Genomic DNA, 17904 nt, shown 5'->3' with positions numbered 1-17904 from the left:
AAAGTTGACTTATTTACGTTTTCCTTTCTATTTATGAAAACAGAATTACATTGTATATCTATTGAAGCGGATTGTCTCTGTTGCAAACTATTGCCAAAGATAGCATTGTTAATCTTCTGAGCAAATCCGAATCCTTAAAGTACTGTAATTTTTGCTTGAATTGATAATGTAATAACCCATATGACTTTATAAAGGACTCGCAAATTTAAAGTTTCAAACCGAATACTAAAACACTACATTGTACACGGTCTATTTCAAAAAATCATTTGAATGCGTTGTGTTAGCATTTAATAGCATCAATCTGCCTTTTATTTTCCGTACGTAAAGCGCACAAAAACGTAACCGACATTACCAAATACAGTGGAATGCCTTGTACGGCGTGATATTATCATTAGAAGTATATCCCATTCCTTTTACTTTTCTTTGCTTGAAGCAGTAGTCAAACCATGTGTCATTTTCGAAGCGACATCACTTGGGAATTAGAATGTATGAAGATGATCGTTACTCGTGTATTTCGCGCTATTATTATAGCATTTGCATTTTCCAACTGTTATTGACAGTATTTTGTTACTGTATGCTTACGATTACGAATGTCGGTTATCAATTCAAAAGACTAGTTCATCAATCGAACTATAAAGGTAATAGTTGTGTTGAAAGTAGTTCGGTACAAGTTCAAAACGCAATCGAAGTCATCGTCACAGGGTGAACTAATAGCTCTCTAAAAAACTTGTTTAGGCCGTAAAGATTGGCGTATGCCATCTTTGTAGAAAGTTTTGACTGAGGCCATCTTTTGAGTATTTTGAGAAATTATATGAAGATTTTTTTTTGAATTATGTAAAGAATTAGTTTGATTTTGACTATGAGAATAAAAAGGCGCGGTTACCTCAATCATGTCGTAGTTCGATTAGGCATGATGGGTAAAGTGAATTCATGACTTGTTGAGAGAGAGAGAGAGAAGAGAGAGAGAGAGAAAGAGAGAGAGGCCAAGCAAGAGGCAATAGGCTACTTGTTCATAATGCCCACCGACAGACACAAACAAGGTATATCACAGCTAGTAGACGCTTATAATTGACCATGTCAGTTACGCCGGGGTCGCTCATAACACACAAAGGGCCTCCATGGAACACGTCAATTTCTATATGTGGGACAGTACAATATTTTCGCGATTTCGTGCCGAGTAAAGGAATGATATCCTTATGATTTCTGCTGGCGCGCGCTGCTGACCCATCAAATCATCACGTTACACCTTAGGTATCATCTTATAGCTGGATAATAATTTTCCTTTTACATGGTATGCGTTCGTTAGTGCCCTACAATGAAAAAGAAGACTCTTTAGGGAATTTTAGACGAGTATGTGAACCCATTATTTCCGGGACATCGGTAATGAATTAGCCATGCACGAAGTCGATGACCTTTCATGTCGCTCTTGGAAAATTTAAACAATATTGCATTCAGGTTTTAACCCTAACCTGTCAAATTTAAAAAAAAAAATCATGTGAAAACGTAATTCAGTGATCATGATCTGCGGGGTCAACTCGAGGTCACCCGTGCGAGAACTTGGATATTCTAGACGGGGTTTTTCGGCTTGCCGACTGACTGGCAATAAGCAAGCAAGGGTTTGAAGCTCCTTGGCGCAAGTAACAAGCCTTTCGTATTGTCGGGAATCGTCTCATTTCACGCTTGCGCTGAAACTGTCGGCCGGGGAATGGCGCATGGACTCGCACGCGGTATACACCTGATACACACGTATCGTGTAAGCACTGCGGGAACCAGGGAGGTAAGATGGGATCATGCGGGAATCAAGCACTGGCGGCACGGGGCCGTGCGAAATCGCACCCAATAGCCGCACGGGTCCGTGCGCCCGACCCGCACGGGACCGTGCGCCAGACCCGCACGGGTCCGTGCGACAGCGTGCGAGGGAGTATGGATCCGCACGCAGGCGTGCGGATCTGCACGGGGGCGTGCAGATCCGCACGGAGGTGCACGACTACGCACGGGTGCGTACAGGGGCGCACGGAGCCATACGCTCCCGTGCGAGATCGCACGAACCTGCACGCAGCCGCACGAAGCGACCCCGTGCGCAGTGCGTGCGGGAGTAACATAACATAATGGTCTGACTGTACCCTGAACTTTGAGAGCGATTTTCTCCGTTATTTAGAAAAAGGACTGACATCGTAAGCGTAGTTAATATTCGTTTTTATGATCTACAGGGATGTCGAAATGAGTTGTATTACATATCAGTGTAAAGCTTAGAGTCTGTAGAATTCACATATAGGCATAACTACGATTTCATTTTTTGCGACTTTTGACTCATTCCGACGGAGCGCCACACATATGTCGAATAATCGCGCAAGTCGATAATTTTAAAAAGTCCCGATTTTTCCCCATTGACTTACCTGTATTAATTCACTCATAAGTCGAATTTTTAAAGTCGAATACTCGCTTAAGTCGATGAAATTCCAAGAACACTTTCACGGAAAAACCATTGAATTCACTGTGCCTAAGTCGAATAAGATTTTATTGTGTAATAAATCACTGTCAAAATCACGAGACGCCAGTTTTTGTTTACATACAGTATATACCAAAAGAAACTGCGTAAATAAACATTAACGTTTCATTAACGCAAGCGGTTTCACCTGAATCGTTAGTAACGCAAACTAACGATCGGGAAAATTAACGTTTGTAAGAAAGGATGAGTAACGATCCCTAGCGCAAATCAACGATGTTTCGTTAACATTAACGATAGGTAACGCAAGAACTCACGCGAGATTTTGGTTTTGTAACGAGACCTGGTGAAAGGACGACGTAGCCCCCGCCGAGTGTAGCGATCTATGCCTTATTTTAGCGGAGTCTTTTCGCGAATCGAATCACGATTTCGCGAATGGTTAATTTGCGACCGGGGTCACCAAAAACGCACGCCGGGCCACCAAAAAAGCAGAATGTTTGCCTTCAGTTTTTGAAATGAAGCGGTAACAATCGGTTCCATAAGATGCTGAATAAATGTCAGATGTTTGCTCTTTTAATTTTGAAAATGAATAACGGTAATATTCGATTCCGTATAATACTAAAATAAATGTCGGATGTTTGCTTATACTTTTGGAATGTCAGAGATTTGATTTTGCGTTCGGAAATGAATAAGGATAAAAAAAAAAAGTATCCGGAAGATGCTGAAATAAATGTCGAATGTTTGCTTTGACGTTCGGATATGAAAAATAATGATATTCAACTCCATACGATGATAAAATAAATGCCGGATGTTTACTTTTACGTTCGAAAGTAAATAACAATTACATTCAGCTCCGGAAAATGCTAAAGTAAATGTCGAATTATCCCTTTGACGTTCGGAAATGAATAACAATAATAATCAACTTCGTACGATGATGAAATAAATGTCGGATGTTTACTTTTACGTTCGAAAGTAAATAACATTAACATTCAGCTCCGGAAGATGCTAAAGTAAATGTCGAATTATCCTTTGACGTTCGGAAATGAATAACAATAATAATCAACTTCGTACGATGATGAAATAAATGTCGGATGTTTACTTTTACGTTCGAAAGTAAATAACATTAACATTCAGCTCCGGAAGATGCTAAAGTAAATGTCGAATTATCCCTTTGACGTTCGGAAATGAATAACAATAATAATCAACTTCGTACGACGACGAGATAAATGTCGGGTGTTTGCTTTTACTTTCGAAAGTAAATAGCAATAACATTCGGCTCCAGAAGATGCTAAAATAAATGTCAGATGATTGTTTTTACGTTCGGAAGTGAATAGCAGTAATATTCTTCTCCATACGATGCTAAATAACTGTCGGATGTTTGCTTTTCAATTTCGAAATGAATAACAGTAACATTTAGCTGCGTTTGATGGTTAAGTTAATGTTTGATATTTGCTTTAACGTTCGGAAATGAATAACAATAGTATTCAACTCCGTCCGATGATAAAATGAATGTCTTATGTTTGCTTTTATGTTCGAAAGTAAATAGCAATAACATTCAGCTCCGGAAGATGCTAAAATAAATGTTGAATGTTTGCTTTGGCGTTCAGAAATGAATAACTATGGTATTCAACTTAGTACGATGATGAAATAATTGCCGAAAGTTCGCTTTTACGTTCGAAAGTAAATAGCATGTAACATTCGACTCCTGAAGATGCCAAAATAAATGTCAGATGATTCATTACACTTTCGGAAGTGGACAGCAGTAACATTCGGCTCCTTGCGATCATAAAATAAATGTCGGGTGTTTGCTTTTGAATTTGGAGATCGAATAACGGTAATATTCTGCTCCGTACGATGCTAAAATAAGTAACAGATTGTTTCTTTTACATTTGGAAATGATTAACGGTATCAATCGGCTCATTTAGATGATGAAATAAAAAGCGGATGTTTGCTTTAACGTTCGGAAATGAATAAGGATGATATTCAGCTCCGTAAGATCCTAGAATGAATGTCGGTTGCTTGTTTTTACATTTGAAAATGATTAACGGCAACATTCGGCTCCGGAAGGTGTTAAAATACTTGTAAATGGTGGATGATTGCTTTTACAATCAGAAATAAATAATGGTAACTTTCGGACCGAACGTAGGACCGATTTAGTTTTGCTTCTTTTTTTTTTTTTTTTCGGGCCACTAAAAAATAAAAATCAATCATTTTGGGGCCACCAAAATAAAAGTTAGTGTGGAGCCCTGGCTTGCATCAATGTGGATAAAGTGTCTTGGTGAAGGGCAAATATCGGGCACACCGCTCCAGCTCTCGGCTCCAGAGTAGACAACATACATGTACATTATACATATGTACGTGTGGTGTAACTTTAAGTCGATTTTTTTCGACTTACGTACAAGTCGAAACTCGCCTAAGTCGATGTGTTTTGCTCAGTCCCGAGAAGATCGACTTATGCGAGTTTAACTGTATTCCTAAATTAAAAGATAAGTCAGTTAATTATAAAACGTCTCCTAAACTTCCATGGATTTCAAAATCTGTTCTTCGTGCAATAAATAGGAAAAATAGGTTATACTATAAATTCAAAATGAAAAAAAAAAATGAGGAGTCAAAAAATAAATACACTTCGTATAAAAACATTTTAACGAAGATTATACGGTTGGAAAAGAGGAAATATTATATGATTCAGTTAGAAAAATATAAACACGATATAAAGAATACATGGAAGGTTTTGAAGCAGGCTATGAATATATCAAAAAAGAAATTAAATATTACAAAGTTAAAATATGATAATAGAATTGTTGAAGATCCTAATGATATAGTTAATATTTTTAACTCTTATTTTTCAATAATTGGGGAAAATCTGGCAGAAAAAGTACCACAGTCAAATACGCATTTTTCTACATTCTTAGGGCAACCTAATTCTAATTCTATTTTTTTTTTGTTCCAACAACCAAATATGAAATAATAGATATTGTTACTGCAATGAATAATAAGCGAAGTGCTGGTTATGATGATATAAGTAATTTTATTTTAAAGGGAATTATATCATCAATTGCTGACCCACTTTCACATATTTTCAATAAATCTATATTAAGTGGTGTTTTTCCTGAATTTATGAAAATAGCTAAGGTTTTTCCGTTATTTAAAAAAGGAGATGAATTTGATGTACGTAATTATAGACCCATTTCATTGCTTTCATCCTTATCTAAAATTTTGGAAAAATTGGTGTTTGTAAGAACAATTAATTTTCTTAATTTTCATAATGTTTTTACAAATTCTCAATTTGGGTTCCGTCAGAAACACAGTACCATTCATGCCCTTTTGAAAATTATTGACCATGCCGCGAATACTATTGATAATCATTCTCATCTTATTGGTATCTTCCTGGACTTCTCCAAGGCCTTCGATATGATAAATCATGAAATTTTATTATATAAATTGTCTCATTATGGAATACGGGGGAAGGCCTTGGAGTGGTTCAGGAGTTACCTACAAAATCGAAAACAATATGTATCTCTGAACGGGAATGACTCAAATCTAGAATTTATTAAATGTGGCGTCCCACAGGGTAGCTTATTAGGACCTTTACTTTTTATCATTTATATTAATGACTTTTGTAGATCATCTGATATACTCTCATTTATACTTTTTGCTGATGATTCCAACGTTTTCTTTTCTCACCGAAATCCAGATACTCTCGTACGCATTGTTAATTCCGAATTGAAAAAAGTTACTCAGTGGATAAGAGCTAATAAATTATCACTTAATCTCCAGAAAACTAAGTATATGCTTTTTAGCAATTCCGTAGAAGCTTTGCGCACAAATATCATTTTTGATGACACTCTGCTAGAACGTGTATCTCATATAAAATTCCTTGGTATCACAGTGGACGATAAACTTTCATGGAGACCGCACATTATTAACATTAGTACCATAATTTCTCGTAATATTGGTATCATAAATAGACTCAAGTCTCATATTCCAATGTCCTCTTTGTTGACCTTGTATTTTTCTCTAATTTTACCGTATCTTAATTACGGACTCCTAGCATGGGGTAGTGCCCATCAAACTTTGCTAGATAAATTACTGTTACTGCAAAAAAAGGCACTTCGTATTATTTGTGGCGTCCCACCACGTTCCCATTCAGAGCCACTGTTTAATAAATATAAGATTTTGAAAATTAAAGATTTGTATTTTTTACAGCTTGGTCAGTTTATGTTTAATTACAATGCAAATGCACTTCCCAGTATTTTCAATTCAATGTTTCCACGGAACCAGTTTTTTCATAATTATCCCACTAGGCAATCTAATGAGTTTCATTTGCCCCTCCTGAGAACTTTATTAGCCCAGAGTACATTTATATACACCGGTCCTAGATTTTGGAATTCATTAAGCTGTGAAATAAAAAATTCACCTTCTTTGTATTCTTTTAAGCGCAAGTTGAAATCATTTCTCTTAAATCCTCTCTGATATATTCTTTATTAGTTAGATCTCATCAACCTCAGGGTTCATCATCCATCCACCAATCTTTCGATCACTGGCTTCATTATTGCGTAATTGATTACGTGTTTTATTATGTAATAGCCATCAAATCCTTGCACAGCTGCGTCCAGTACCAGCCCTCTGAAGCACATTTTCAATCACCCCCTGTTCCATTTCCCTAGTTCAGCGTGTAGGCATTCTCTCTTTTTTCTTTTCCTTTCTCTCTCTCCATTCTTTCCGTCTTTTTTGTCAAGTCGTGTCATGTCTTTTGTATTTCTCCTGTCTTGTTCTGTTCTGTCGTAGTGTGATAAGTATTTGTAAATAAGTAATTCATAAGTTTGTTCATTTTTTCAGTGGTTCACAACATACAAGCTTGCTTTTTAGTGGACCTCTCAGTTCTTTTTTTTCTCAACTGAAGCATAACTTTGTACTTTTTTCCAGTATGTGTTCTTTCGTTTATCTGTATCATTTATCTTTTGCAAAGTCGAATGTTTATGTTTATGATGTAATTCCAAATTTATTATGTGTTATGTTTTGTTGGAAAAAGAAGAATGAAAAATAAATGAATTGAATTGAATTGAATTACTGTCACAATAAGAGCCCGCTCTCTTTCGTTCACAACTTTATAAGTTTATACATTTATGTCTGCCATTACATAAGGGCACGAAGGCAGTAACTAGACTTGGCCGGTGGCTATTTATGCACCTGTGAGATTTTCATGTCAGGGCACTCCCTGCTTATACTCTCCAGGCCACTTATGCTAGAGTCCCACACGGCCAGGTCACAAAACGGATTTGATCCGGGTGAAAATGACCTTGATTAGTCACGGAATGGGGGGTAATTTTTGCTATCAGTCACACATGGCCCGATTTCGAACCGGGTCCATAAGGAATTATAACCGTATCGGCGGGTATTAACCCCTATCAACCCAGCAACCCATTCGATCTGTAACGACCTGGATGTAAGGTAAACCTTGTCATCATAGTCTAGTGGGATTTGGAGAAAATATGACTGTTAGAGGCATTTTTTAGTAAAAGTTGGAAACCGGTCTATTTTATATAATTTGAGTACGCTGAATCCAAAAATTCCGGTTCCCAAGCGGAATTTTGAGTCTAAGAGCATCTAATTTGCATAAACAAAATGGCCGCCAATCCATCGCTTTTTAAGGTATTTCGATGATCTAATTTTCATGAAATCTCCTTAGTCATGCAGAAATAGTAATAATTTTAGAAATTAAGGTGCGGAGACAATAGCTAGGTCGTTATTGTTCATAACTATCACTTATATATGCAAATTAAGAAGTGAAATATGCAAATTAGGAGTTGCCGCTGATACAGCAATGCATTACCGCATATATATGTATAGTAGCCCTACCTATACTTATTCACTTCTGTTTTTAATCATTTTAACCAGTTATCGGGCAAACAAAAAGCACGTGGTGTCGTCAGAGTCCAATCAAGTCCTGCAATCAATCAATTCATAAGAGTTGAATGACACTTATGCAAATATCTATACAAATTGGTATACAAGAGGATACATAACTGGCAGGGTTCTGGATTCTACAACGCATCGCCGCAATAAATTATATGAATCTGTATCATAATTCTGATGATAGTTATCATTGTATCACGACCGGTTCACGATTCCTAGTCTGATAAAGAGATACAAGAACCAACTTCAAGTATTAAAATAAAACACGCATCTCATTTGCATAATAGATTACGCAATTTTTTTTCCATTTTCTCAACATATTTTCCCCTAAAACAAAGTTTTGCTATCAAAATGTACCTTGGCGTAGTGAAATGTGATATGCTATCGGTCAAACATAGTGTACATGGTGTCATCAGAGTCCGAGGAAAATTAAGCACTAGAATCAACCAATTCAGAAAAAAAAATATAACAATAAATTTGCAATTACGTATGCAAATTGGTATGCAAGAGGCTATACTACGACAGGCTTCGTGATTCCCCAACACATGCATTGCCGCGATATAGGAATCTCAATCATTATAGTGATCATATCAAGACCTAAGTTGATGATTCTTTTGTGACAAAGAGATACAAGAAAAAACAGCTATTAAAAATGCCATTATAATCTAATTTGCATAATGAATTATACAAATTGTTGGTCATTTCTATGAATATATTCCCTAAAACAAAGTCTTGCTATCAAAATGTACCTTGGCGTACTGAAATACAGCTAAGTTATCGGGCAAACAAGTTGCACATCATAGTGTCGTCAGAGTCCGGGGTAAATCAAGTACTGGAATCAATCAATAAAGAAGAACTGAATAACACTTACGGAAATATGTTTGCAAATTGGTATTGAAGAGGCCGTAGACCAGGCAGGTTTCAAGATTCTTCAACGCACGCCGCAATATATGAATATGTTTCATAACAGTTATTACATCAAGGCCTGTTAATGATTCCTGGTGTGATTAAGAGATACAAAAATTAACTGCAACTACTAACCAACACACCTCTATTATCTCATTCGCATAAAAAATTAAGCAAATATTTACCCATTTTCTGTCCATATTTACCAAAAAACAAGTTTTTGCTATCTTAGTTATCGGGCAATCACATCACTATACATTACCCTATAGATTAGTGCAAGGTCACTTTATCCTTCCCTGTACTTTGTCGTTTTCATTGGATGAATTGGTTTATAATTATTTTCAATCTGCAGTTTCAATCTGCAAGTCTGGCAACTTTCATAAATCTCGTCTGCGAACATAATTCATGGCTTTTTTATCTATCTCTTCACCCATTCTTCAGGGTAAAAAAAAAAAAAAAAAATCCTGGTATCTCCGGACAGTGTCGGAAACAGAAAATAAGGATGACTTTGTAATTCTTCAGTCATCAACACCTTTACATTTTGGCTGTCGAAGAAACATAATCTGAGTCGAAAAGTCTATTTCTCAATCGAGCTTAATTGATCTATACATTCATGCAAAGTTTGCATCATCACACTGTTGCTAACATGCACACGCTGCTGAACATTGTAGGCCTGATTTGTGACATTTGCATCGAAACGTTCTGCATTGCTTTCGCATGTAAATGAAATCATCTCAAGGCAACTTTGCAGGATTGGAGCTAGATACATCAGTTGTACAGGCTGTAGGCCAGATCAAAACGTTCCCACCCATTATCTAAAGGTGAAGAAAGATCAGGTCTGGCACAGTGAGCAGGTTTTCTTCTTTCTTTCTTTTTTTATTCAGGAGTATTGTCGTTGATCTGCTTCCGCGAGCATTCAGTTTACTTTTGTCGGTAAAATGGCGGAACATAATTTGTTTTTGTGCCAAACGAGCTTGTGTGATGCATCTTTTGAATAGAATATAAGTTTATTCTTATAAAGACGACTGATAACAACCATGTCTTGGAATCCTTTAGTTTTCTTCTCGTACAAGCAGCATCCTTGATGATTTTGAGTCCTTGATCACTTGCTTTACTAAGAGTGCTACTGTCAGTATCAGTCTGACTGAAAAAACACAACTCCATCTCAGCATCTACGGAAGAAAGGCCTCTTTGAGGTAGCTATCGGATCGATGTTATCTCTCCAGGGAACAAAAGTAACTCCATGTTCGCAAGGTGGTGGAAAACCCAGGTCCTCCATAAAAAAGATCAATATCTTAATTCTTGGGCAGAAATTCAAGTGACAACATGGATATTCAAAAACTATACTTGATAAAGCATATAATGAGAGGCGAAATGGCGACCATTTACGTCTGATACGAAGTGGAATCTTTTGTATGTAACATGGTTCCTAATGAGTATTCAGTATTCATTAGTTTTCACAAACCACTGGTCCTTAAAGCTAGAGGCCTATTTGCTAAGAATGTCATTTCTATGATCTGAATCACGCCTCGTGAGATATATCAGAAGTCAGACACACAAGGGAACGTGGCGTCGTCCAGTTAAGAATAAATTGAAATGCATCAATACCTAGTGGTTATCACTGGCGGTATGTTATCCACGCATATTGAAAACAAAATAAAAAAGGACCAGGAAGGTGTAAACCCCTTATTTCGCAGATTTCACTGGCCGAGGCAATTTCAGAGTTCAAACTGTCTTGAAGTTGACTAAGTTACATTCTTTGAACAGATGTAGAAGGATCAAATCTAGGTAGATGTATGCCACACGTCTTTTTTTTTTTTCATTTCCTCTCCCTCACTGCTATGGTAACATCGTTATTTAAGATTATCATGACAAGGCGCGGTCAGAGTGGCAAAAGATCGCAAAGTTCGCGATCTTTTGTTGTCCGGTCACACTGGCAAGAGACCGAGAAGTTTGGCGGGGATGGCATTATAAAATGAAATATCCCTGTAGTGGGAAGTTTCGCGGAAAGTTTGCAGTCACACGCACTTGAAAAACTTTAAGATCTTAAAGATTGCGATCTTAAACTTTTCGATATTTTGCCAATCTGACCGCGTTTTTTGAGATCTTGGAGATCGCGATCTTTAATCTTTTGCCAGTGTGTGATCGCGGCTATTCTACAAGCTTAACTTCCCAATGGATCCTTCTCCAGTCTTAAAAAAAAAAAAAAAAAAAAAAAAAGATATATGATTTCATCTAACGCACTTACAACATAATTTTGTTTATTCTTTGGGGCATCAGTAATGCTTGTTGTGATAATAAAGATGTTTTTCTTCGACTTGCAAGAAAAAAAAAAACGCCTCAAGAGAAAATACTATAAAACCACCTATCCCATTTCAACCTATAGACGAATGCTTGCTATGTATAATCATATGCTATCATATATGAGAGTACCATGCTCTGGCTAACTGGGAAATAGAATTTCTGTGCTGATGCTACAGATTTGCATATTGGAACAATACAATAATGAATGTTGCATATGAACAAGATGGCATTGATCAATGACATTTTTCCACCCCCTCCATAAAAAGTTGAGTCATGATCCGCGTAGAGAGAGTTTTCATGAATTTTTTTTTGCGATTATCGATGTACTACGCAATATTGCGGCTATTTTGTATGTATTATGCAAATTAGATGTTAAAGTTAATTCTCTTGAACAAGACCCTTTTTTGTTTGTTTCGTTTTTTTGTTTTTGTTTTTTTTTGCCCTAGCGCAATCAATTTTGGTTAAGAATCGGGTTCCTAACTTGAATTCTAAAAAAAAAAAAAAAAAATCCAAAAGGACATTTTTACAGGATTTGAAAAATAAAATCCCACCAGGGTATATAGGCTATTGAATTAACTGCATGCACAAATTAAACACTCATGAAGCATACGTTATGATGTGCATATCAATTACAATATTTGCAATTTATTTTGATACCACTGAGAAGGGATTCTGGTATTTATCTAACCCTTAAAACCTGAAAGTCTACATCTAACCCTCTACTCTCCCGCCCCAGCTCACCACCCTGGGCTGGGGCTACCAGCGGCAGGGGATGGCTGGGCTCGCGCCCGGTCTGTAAGACGCGAGGGGATTTGGTTAGTGCACTCGGACTTATCGACACACCTGCCACATCATCAACAATATTAATTAGATTTATTTAAAGACAAAAATTAAACAAAAGTTACATCAAATTCATAAATTTACTTTGGTATTTATTTAAGGGGAAAATCTCCTCTTGTTAAATCACTTTAAACCCACAGTTGCTTGGCAATTCAACATTTTGATACAATATAACCAAGCATGCGCATAATTCAATCTCGGTTATTTTTTACTTACATGGCCTCGGGTGCAAGTGCAAAAAGGGGGGGGGGGGTTAATAGGGAGAGGGAAATTGTCCGCGGAATACTGCAGTTGTTATGGAAGCCCTTCCTTCTCTCAGTCCTAGTCGCCGACGTTACCCGGAGCTCCGTCGGTGGCTGCCTTCGTTGCTTCGGCCCGAATCGCGTCCGTCGCACCGGCGGCTGGTCTCCGGCTGCGCCTCACTTCCTTCTGGGTCTCCTCAAAACATTAGTGGGCCTCAGGGGTGGGGTTTGTGCACAATTCACAATCTTTTTTTTTTTTCTCTTGTTACACGGCAACTCTTCGGACAGTAGCACGGACGGCGTTCCCCACGTCAGAAGTAAAGTTCGGCCCACGGCTCTCTCTCCATTAACAACATTCAACGTTCACCAACGTTCAAAAAAGAAATTGATGCCAACGGGCTACATTTTCACTAAGATTTAATCTATCTGGCAAAGTTCTCTCCACATTGTGACCAGAAATCTCTCTCTAAGTGTGTACCAAATTCTCCTGAAATCTCTCGATGAAATCTCTCTATGAAATCTCTCGATGAAAAATCTCTCGATGAAGAATCTCTCGATGAAAAATCTCTAGAGATGTGCAAGAAAGTCTCATGTAGCCTCTCTCCTGAAATCTGTCTTCTCCCTACAATACATGCCCTTTTAAACTAACCCTTAAATCCCTCCTACAATTCCATTATCCAATCATTTTAATTAATTTCCCACACCTGAATTATTGACAACCCTCTTTCGACCAATCCGCTTACCTGTCCCCGACTTGACCCTCTCCTCTCACCTGCGTAACCTACCTGCGTCTCGAACCCAACCTGACACTCTCCCTTCCTCCTAATATTTATAAAACAAAACCCAGCTTCGCTACGAGCCCTTTAACTTACTCCTCCAGCAGGATTCCCGATTTAACTCACACTACCACAATATTCTCGTTAAACACCTCAACTCCTTGTCAAACATATACTCCTAACATCCTGCCGGTCCTATCTATTTCTTTGTCCTTTAAAAATCACCTGATGTCTATCAAATATCTTTCTTCTTTATTCCCTTTGTCTGATTCCCTACACTGTCCTACCATGCCCTAAACCCGCTGTCTGAACCTTATTCCTTCCCTTTTATTCCCTTTATTCTTTCACCCTGTGCTTTGCCCTATCTACTTCATGACCCCCTAATTTCTTATTATTCCCTTTATAATGCCCATCCTATTCGGGAGCCCCCCATTTTTCAGCTCGTTACATACATATCTAATGTTTTTAATTTCCCTCTCACAAAAAATGTAAAAATTACTCTTTAGTGTTAATAATTATATATTCATCTGCATATTTCAGTCCTAATTTGCATAATTTTGAAAGAAATATAGGCCTACTATTTACCACCTGAAAAACGTTTATCCTTCAAGTTGCTAATTATTCTATGTACAAAGATTTCAAATCACTTTTTTCCAGCTCATTTGCAAAAAAACAAAAAACAAAATCTAGAAAATGCTTGCCTGAAATTGACAATTTCTGTGGCTGGGTAGCCATTTTGTTCATGCAAATTAGATGGTCAAGATTGGTGAATTTTGCTTGGGAACTGGAGTTTTCCTCACCCTCAAAACCTGAAAGTCTACATATTTAGTGTTTGACTTGCCATTCAAGAAAAAATTGTAACAATTAATCTTTCAGTGTTATTATATACTTATATATCTGCATATTTCAGTCCTTATTTGCATAATTATGAATAAAATATACAATTTACCACCTGAGAAACGTTTATCCCTCAAATTGCTTATTCAATTCTCTGTACAAAGATTTCAAATCACTTTTTTTCAAGCTCGTTTGCAAAGAATTTCTAGAAAATGCGTGTCCGAAACTGACAATTTCTGTGGCTGGGCAGCCAATTTGTTTATGCAAATTAGATGGTCAAGATCAGTGAATTTCGCTTGGGAACCAGAGTTTTCCTAACCCTCAAAACATTAAAGTCTACATATTTAGTGCCTAACTTGCCTCTCAAGGAAAAGGAAAATGTAAAAATTACTCTTCCAGTGTTAATATATATATATATATATATATATATATATATATATATATATAATTTATATATGCATATTTCAGTCCTAATTTGCATGATTATGAAAGAAATATACCATTTACCACCTGGGAAACGTTTATCACTCAAATTGCTAATTCCATTATCTGTACAAAGATTTCAAATCACTTTTTTTCAAGCTTCTTTGCAAAGAATTTCTAGAAAATGCGTGTCTGAAACTGACAATTTCTGTGGATGGGCAGCCATTTTGTTTATGCAAATTAGATGGTCAAGATCAATGAATTTCGCTTGGGAACCGGATTTTTCGGATTCAGCATACTCAAATTAGGTAAAATAGACCGGTTCCCAACTTTTACTCAAAAATGCCTCTAACACCTTTTTAGAGAGCCCTTTTTCAGAAATCCCACTAGACTATCATCCATTGCATTGAAGGCAGTGCGGTTGTGCGGTAAGTTTCCATACGGTTTTACGCTTAGGGTTGCAACGGGTCGATGCGAGTCAGTGCGGTTCGGACCGGGCAGGTCAATTCAGATATCAATATGGAATTGAAATCCGTGAGAAAATTTTGAACATGACCAAAAATTGTTCACTGCCGTATCGGATCCCCCGGAAATTCGTCAAGAATTGACACGGGTTACGATGCAGGTCAATGCGAGTCTCTACGGCTCGAACCTGGTCGAAACGGTTTTAATTCCTTATGGACCCGGTACGAAATCCCGCCGAGAATGACTCTAGCATTACACATTATAACTTGACATAGAGGGGGCAAAGCACCTAAATCACTGATGCAATAACTATGATTTGGCGTAGGCTATTGGGAAATGCTGATACCGACGTCCACTTACATGTCGTCGCTCAAAAAAAAAAAAAAAATACTTTTCGCAACGCACGCTGCTGCTTGCACAATATGTAAAGTTAGCTTTCTACTCTTGGTGCTCTCAGATTTTTGCTTACTCCAGTTAAAGATTTTCTAGACAGTCACGTGCACGGCGCAAAGATTTAGCTATTTTGAGTGAAGACATGCAACGCCATTTTTTCAGGTTAGTTCAGTTCTCTTTTTATTTTTCCATCAAGCAAGAGGTAAAACAAAGCAGGCGGAAAACACAAACTTTATTGATTCCAATCAAGGGTAAAACAGTACAAAACGAAAAGTGAATGGCACAGTATAATATAATAAGATATGATATAAATAGTATAACCCAAAACACCTCAGGTACAGCTGTATGCTTTGAAGGATAACAATGAAGTACATGAATTTCTTCCGTCGAGATGTTTTCATTGCAACTGATTGACAAATTGCCCTACATCGACGTCGATGTAGGGCAATTTGTCAATCAGTTGCAATGAAAACATCTCGACGGAAGAAATTCATGAATTTGAATAACAAAGCAGTACCCGCTGCATGCTATAAGGATTAGAACCAACACTTGCTGTCGGGCGAAAGCTCGGTGGTCTAGTGGAGATGACGCCTGTCCGGTGATCAGGAGGTCGTAGGTTCGAATCCTGCTCGAGTATGTACGCCCATGATTTTTTATCATGGCTACTACTAAAAAAACACTGATCAATTCAGTGCTTATTTACGTCGATGTAGGGCAATTTGTCAATCAGTTGCAACAATGAAGTAGGCATGGAAAAAGAGTGGTCCACTAAAAAAAACTAAAGCGTGTAATACATGCATGACCACTCAAAAAATGATAAATAAGCATACATCATCGTCATTCAGATCGTTATTACAGTGTATTTCAAAGTACAGAAAATACAATTCCAGGCAAATGTTCGCGTAAAATGTGTAGATCGAAGGTGCAGAGGAGAAAGACTGGCCAAACTAAAATATTGTCCCATATAAAGCTGCGAGTGAAAACTAGCAATACTGACAATAAGGGTTGGCGTAACCGCAGTAACTTATTTGGATCCGACAAGAATTCACATGGCATCTCTTTAACTATCTGACAAAACTTGACTATTTTGCTGATCTCCTCTCACTCTCCAATAGACACCCAGTGATGACAGCGGTTCAGAAGGAGAGAGCAGCTCAACAGGCGGGAGCTACTACGAAACAGAATAAGGTTGTGCTCAAGCTCCTGGTGACGAATCCTTGAAAAACGGCTATGGAAGTATGTTACTATTCGAGGAGAAAGTGAACAAGCAAGGGAACAAAATAAATAGTGGAGAGGAGAACTAACCAAGGCTAAACGTCAAAGAGAAGAGTCACAAGATTCTTAGACATTGATAGACAAGACGCCACAAAATTAGCACAAAACATTTCAATAGGAAATTGCCCATTTTATATAATTATGTATTGTCATGTTTCTTATTTCCTTTTTGAGATTCTGGGGCTGCCGTCTCTATATCAAGCATGTGCTTAAAGACGGCAGGCTCCTGCATGTTTGTTCTTCCTCTTTATTCTGAAACAAGTGTATCCTCAATTCCTTTGATCTCATTGTTATGTTTATACTTTAAAGACTGTGATTATGGTACTATGAATGCAATATTGTTTTTTCCTATTCTATTGTCACTACGTCAGATACACGTGTTGTTATTTTTCAATATATGATTTCCTTGAAAAAAGTGCAGAAATAAAGTCGAACTGAACTGAAGAACCGAAGGGTGGGGGTGTGGTGGGGGGGGGGGGGGGGCAAAAAAGTAAAGAAAGGAAGTGAGGGAAGGAAGAGAATGAGAACATGAACCAGAACGAAAGGACACTAGCAGAAAGACATTGACGCAACTTCCGGATTTTAAAGGAAATCGAGAAGGGACAAGAGTGAGTAAGAACGGAGGACGGGACATGATATAGTGAAACACTGCAAAAAAATCATTCTAGTTAGGAATGCTGGACAACCCCACAACCAGGACTCAGAGAGCCTCAGTGAGCTGAGCTGAAATACAGTCGACTCCCGTTATACCGAAGTCCTCGGGACAGGCAGTTTTCTTTCGGGTTTTTTTTTTTCGAGATTTTGTTACAATTGAACAAGTATTAAACAATTATAAGAAAAAAAAAACATAGAGCGGATAATATTGGGGCCTGAATTTTTCTTATTTGTAACCAAATTTTCTTTATTAAACGATTTTTAATGGAGGCATGTGCCTGTATGCCGATCAAAGTTTTTAAAAAACGCACATTCAGAAAGCGCTCAAAACTTAAACACGACGGATCCCATCTTGAGTCCCTGCTCCAACATTGTGGTAGTAACTTGTGAAGATTCTCTTTTATGGCTGAAAGATATACCTTGTTGA

General features: G+C 37.6%; 1 protein-coding gene across 1 annotated transcript in view; it reads left to right on the top strand.

Annotated features, from left to right (window-relative positions):
• LOC140227838 (uncharacterized) overlaps positions 1 to 16769 on the top strand; it is a 54106-nt gene extending 37337 nt beyond the window's left edge. The window contains exons 10-11 of the mRNA XM_072308232.1: positions 12309 to 12367; positions 16664 to 16769. Coding sequence (XP_072164333.1) covers positions 12309 to 12367; positions 16664 to 16769 — 165 coding nt within the window. The remainder of the gene's footprint in view (positions 1 to 12308; positions 12368 to 16663) is intronic.
• Positions 16770 to 17904: the final 1135 nt, after the last annotated feature.

The sequence above is a fragment of the Diadema setosum genome, chromosome 4 (genome assembly GCF_964275005.1).
Source record: "Diadema setosum chromosome 4, eeDiaSeto1, whole genome shotgun sequence".
In the NCBI taxonomy this organism is placed as follows: domain Eukaryota; kingdom Metazoa; phylum Echinodermata; class Echinoidea; order Diadematoida; family Diadematidae; genus Diadema; species Diadema setosum.
This window is presented reverse-complemented; position numbering and strand designations above follow the sequence as displayed.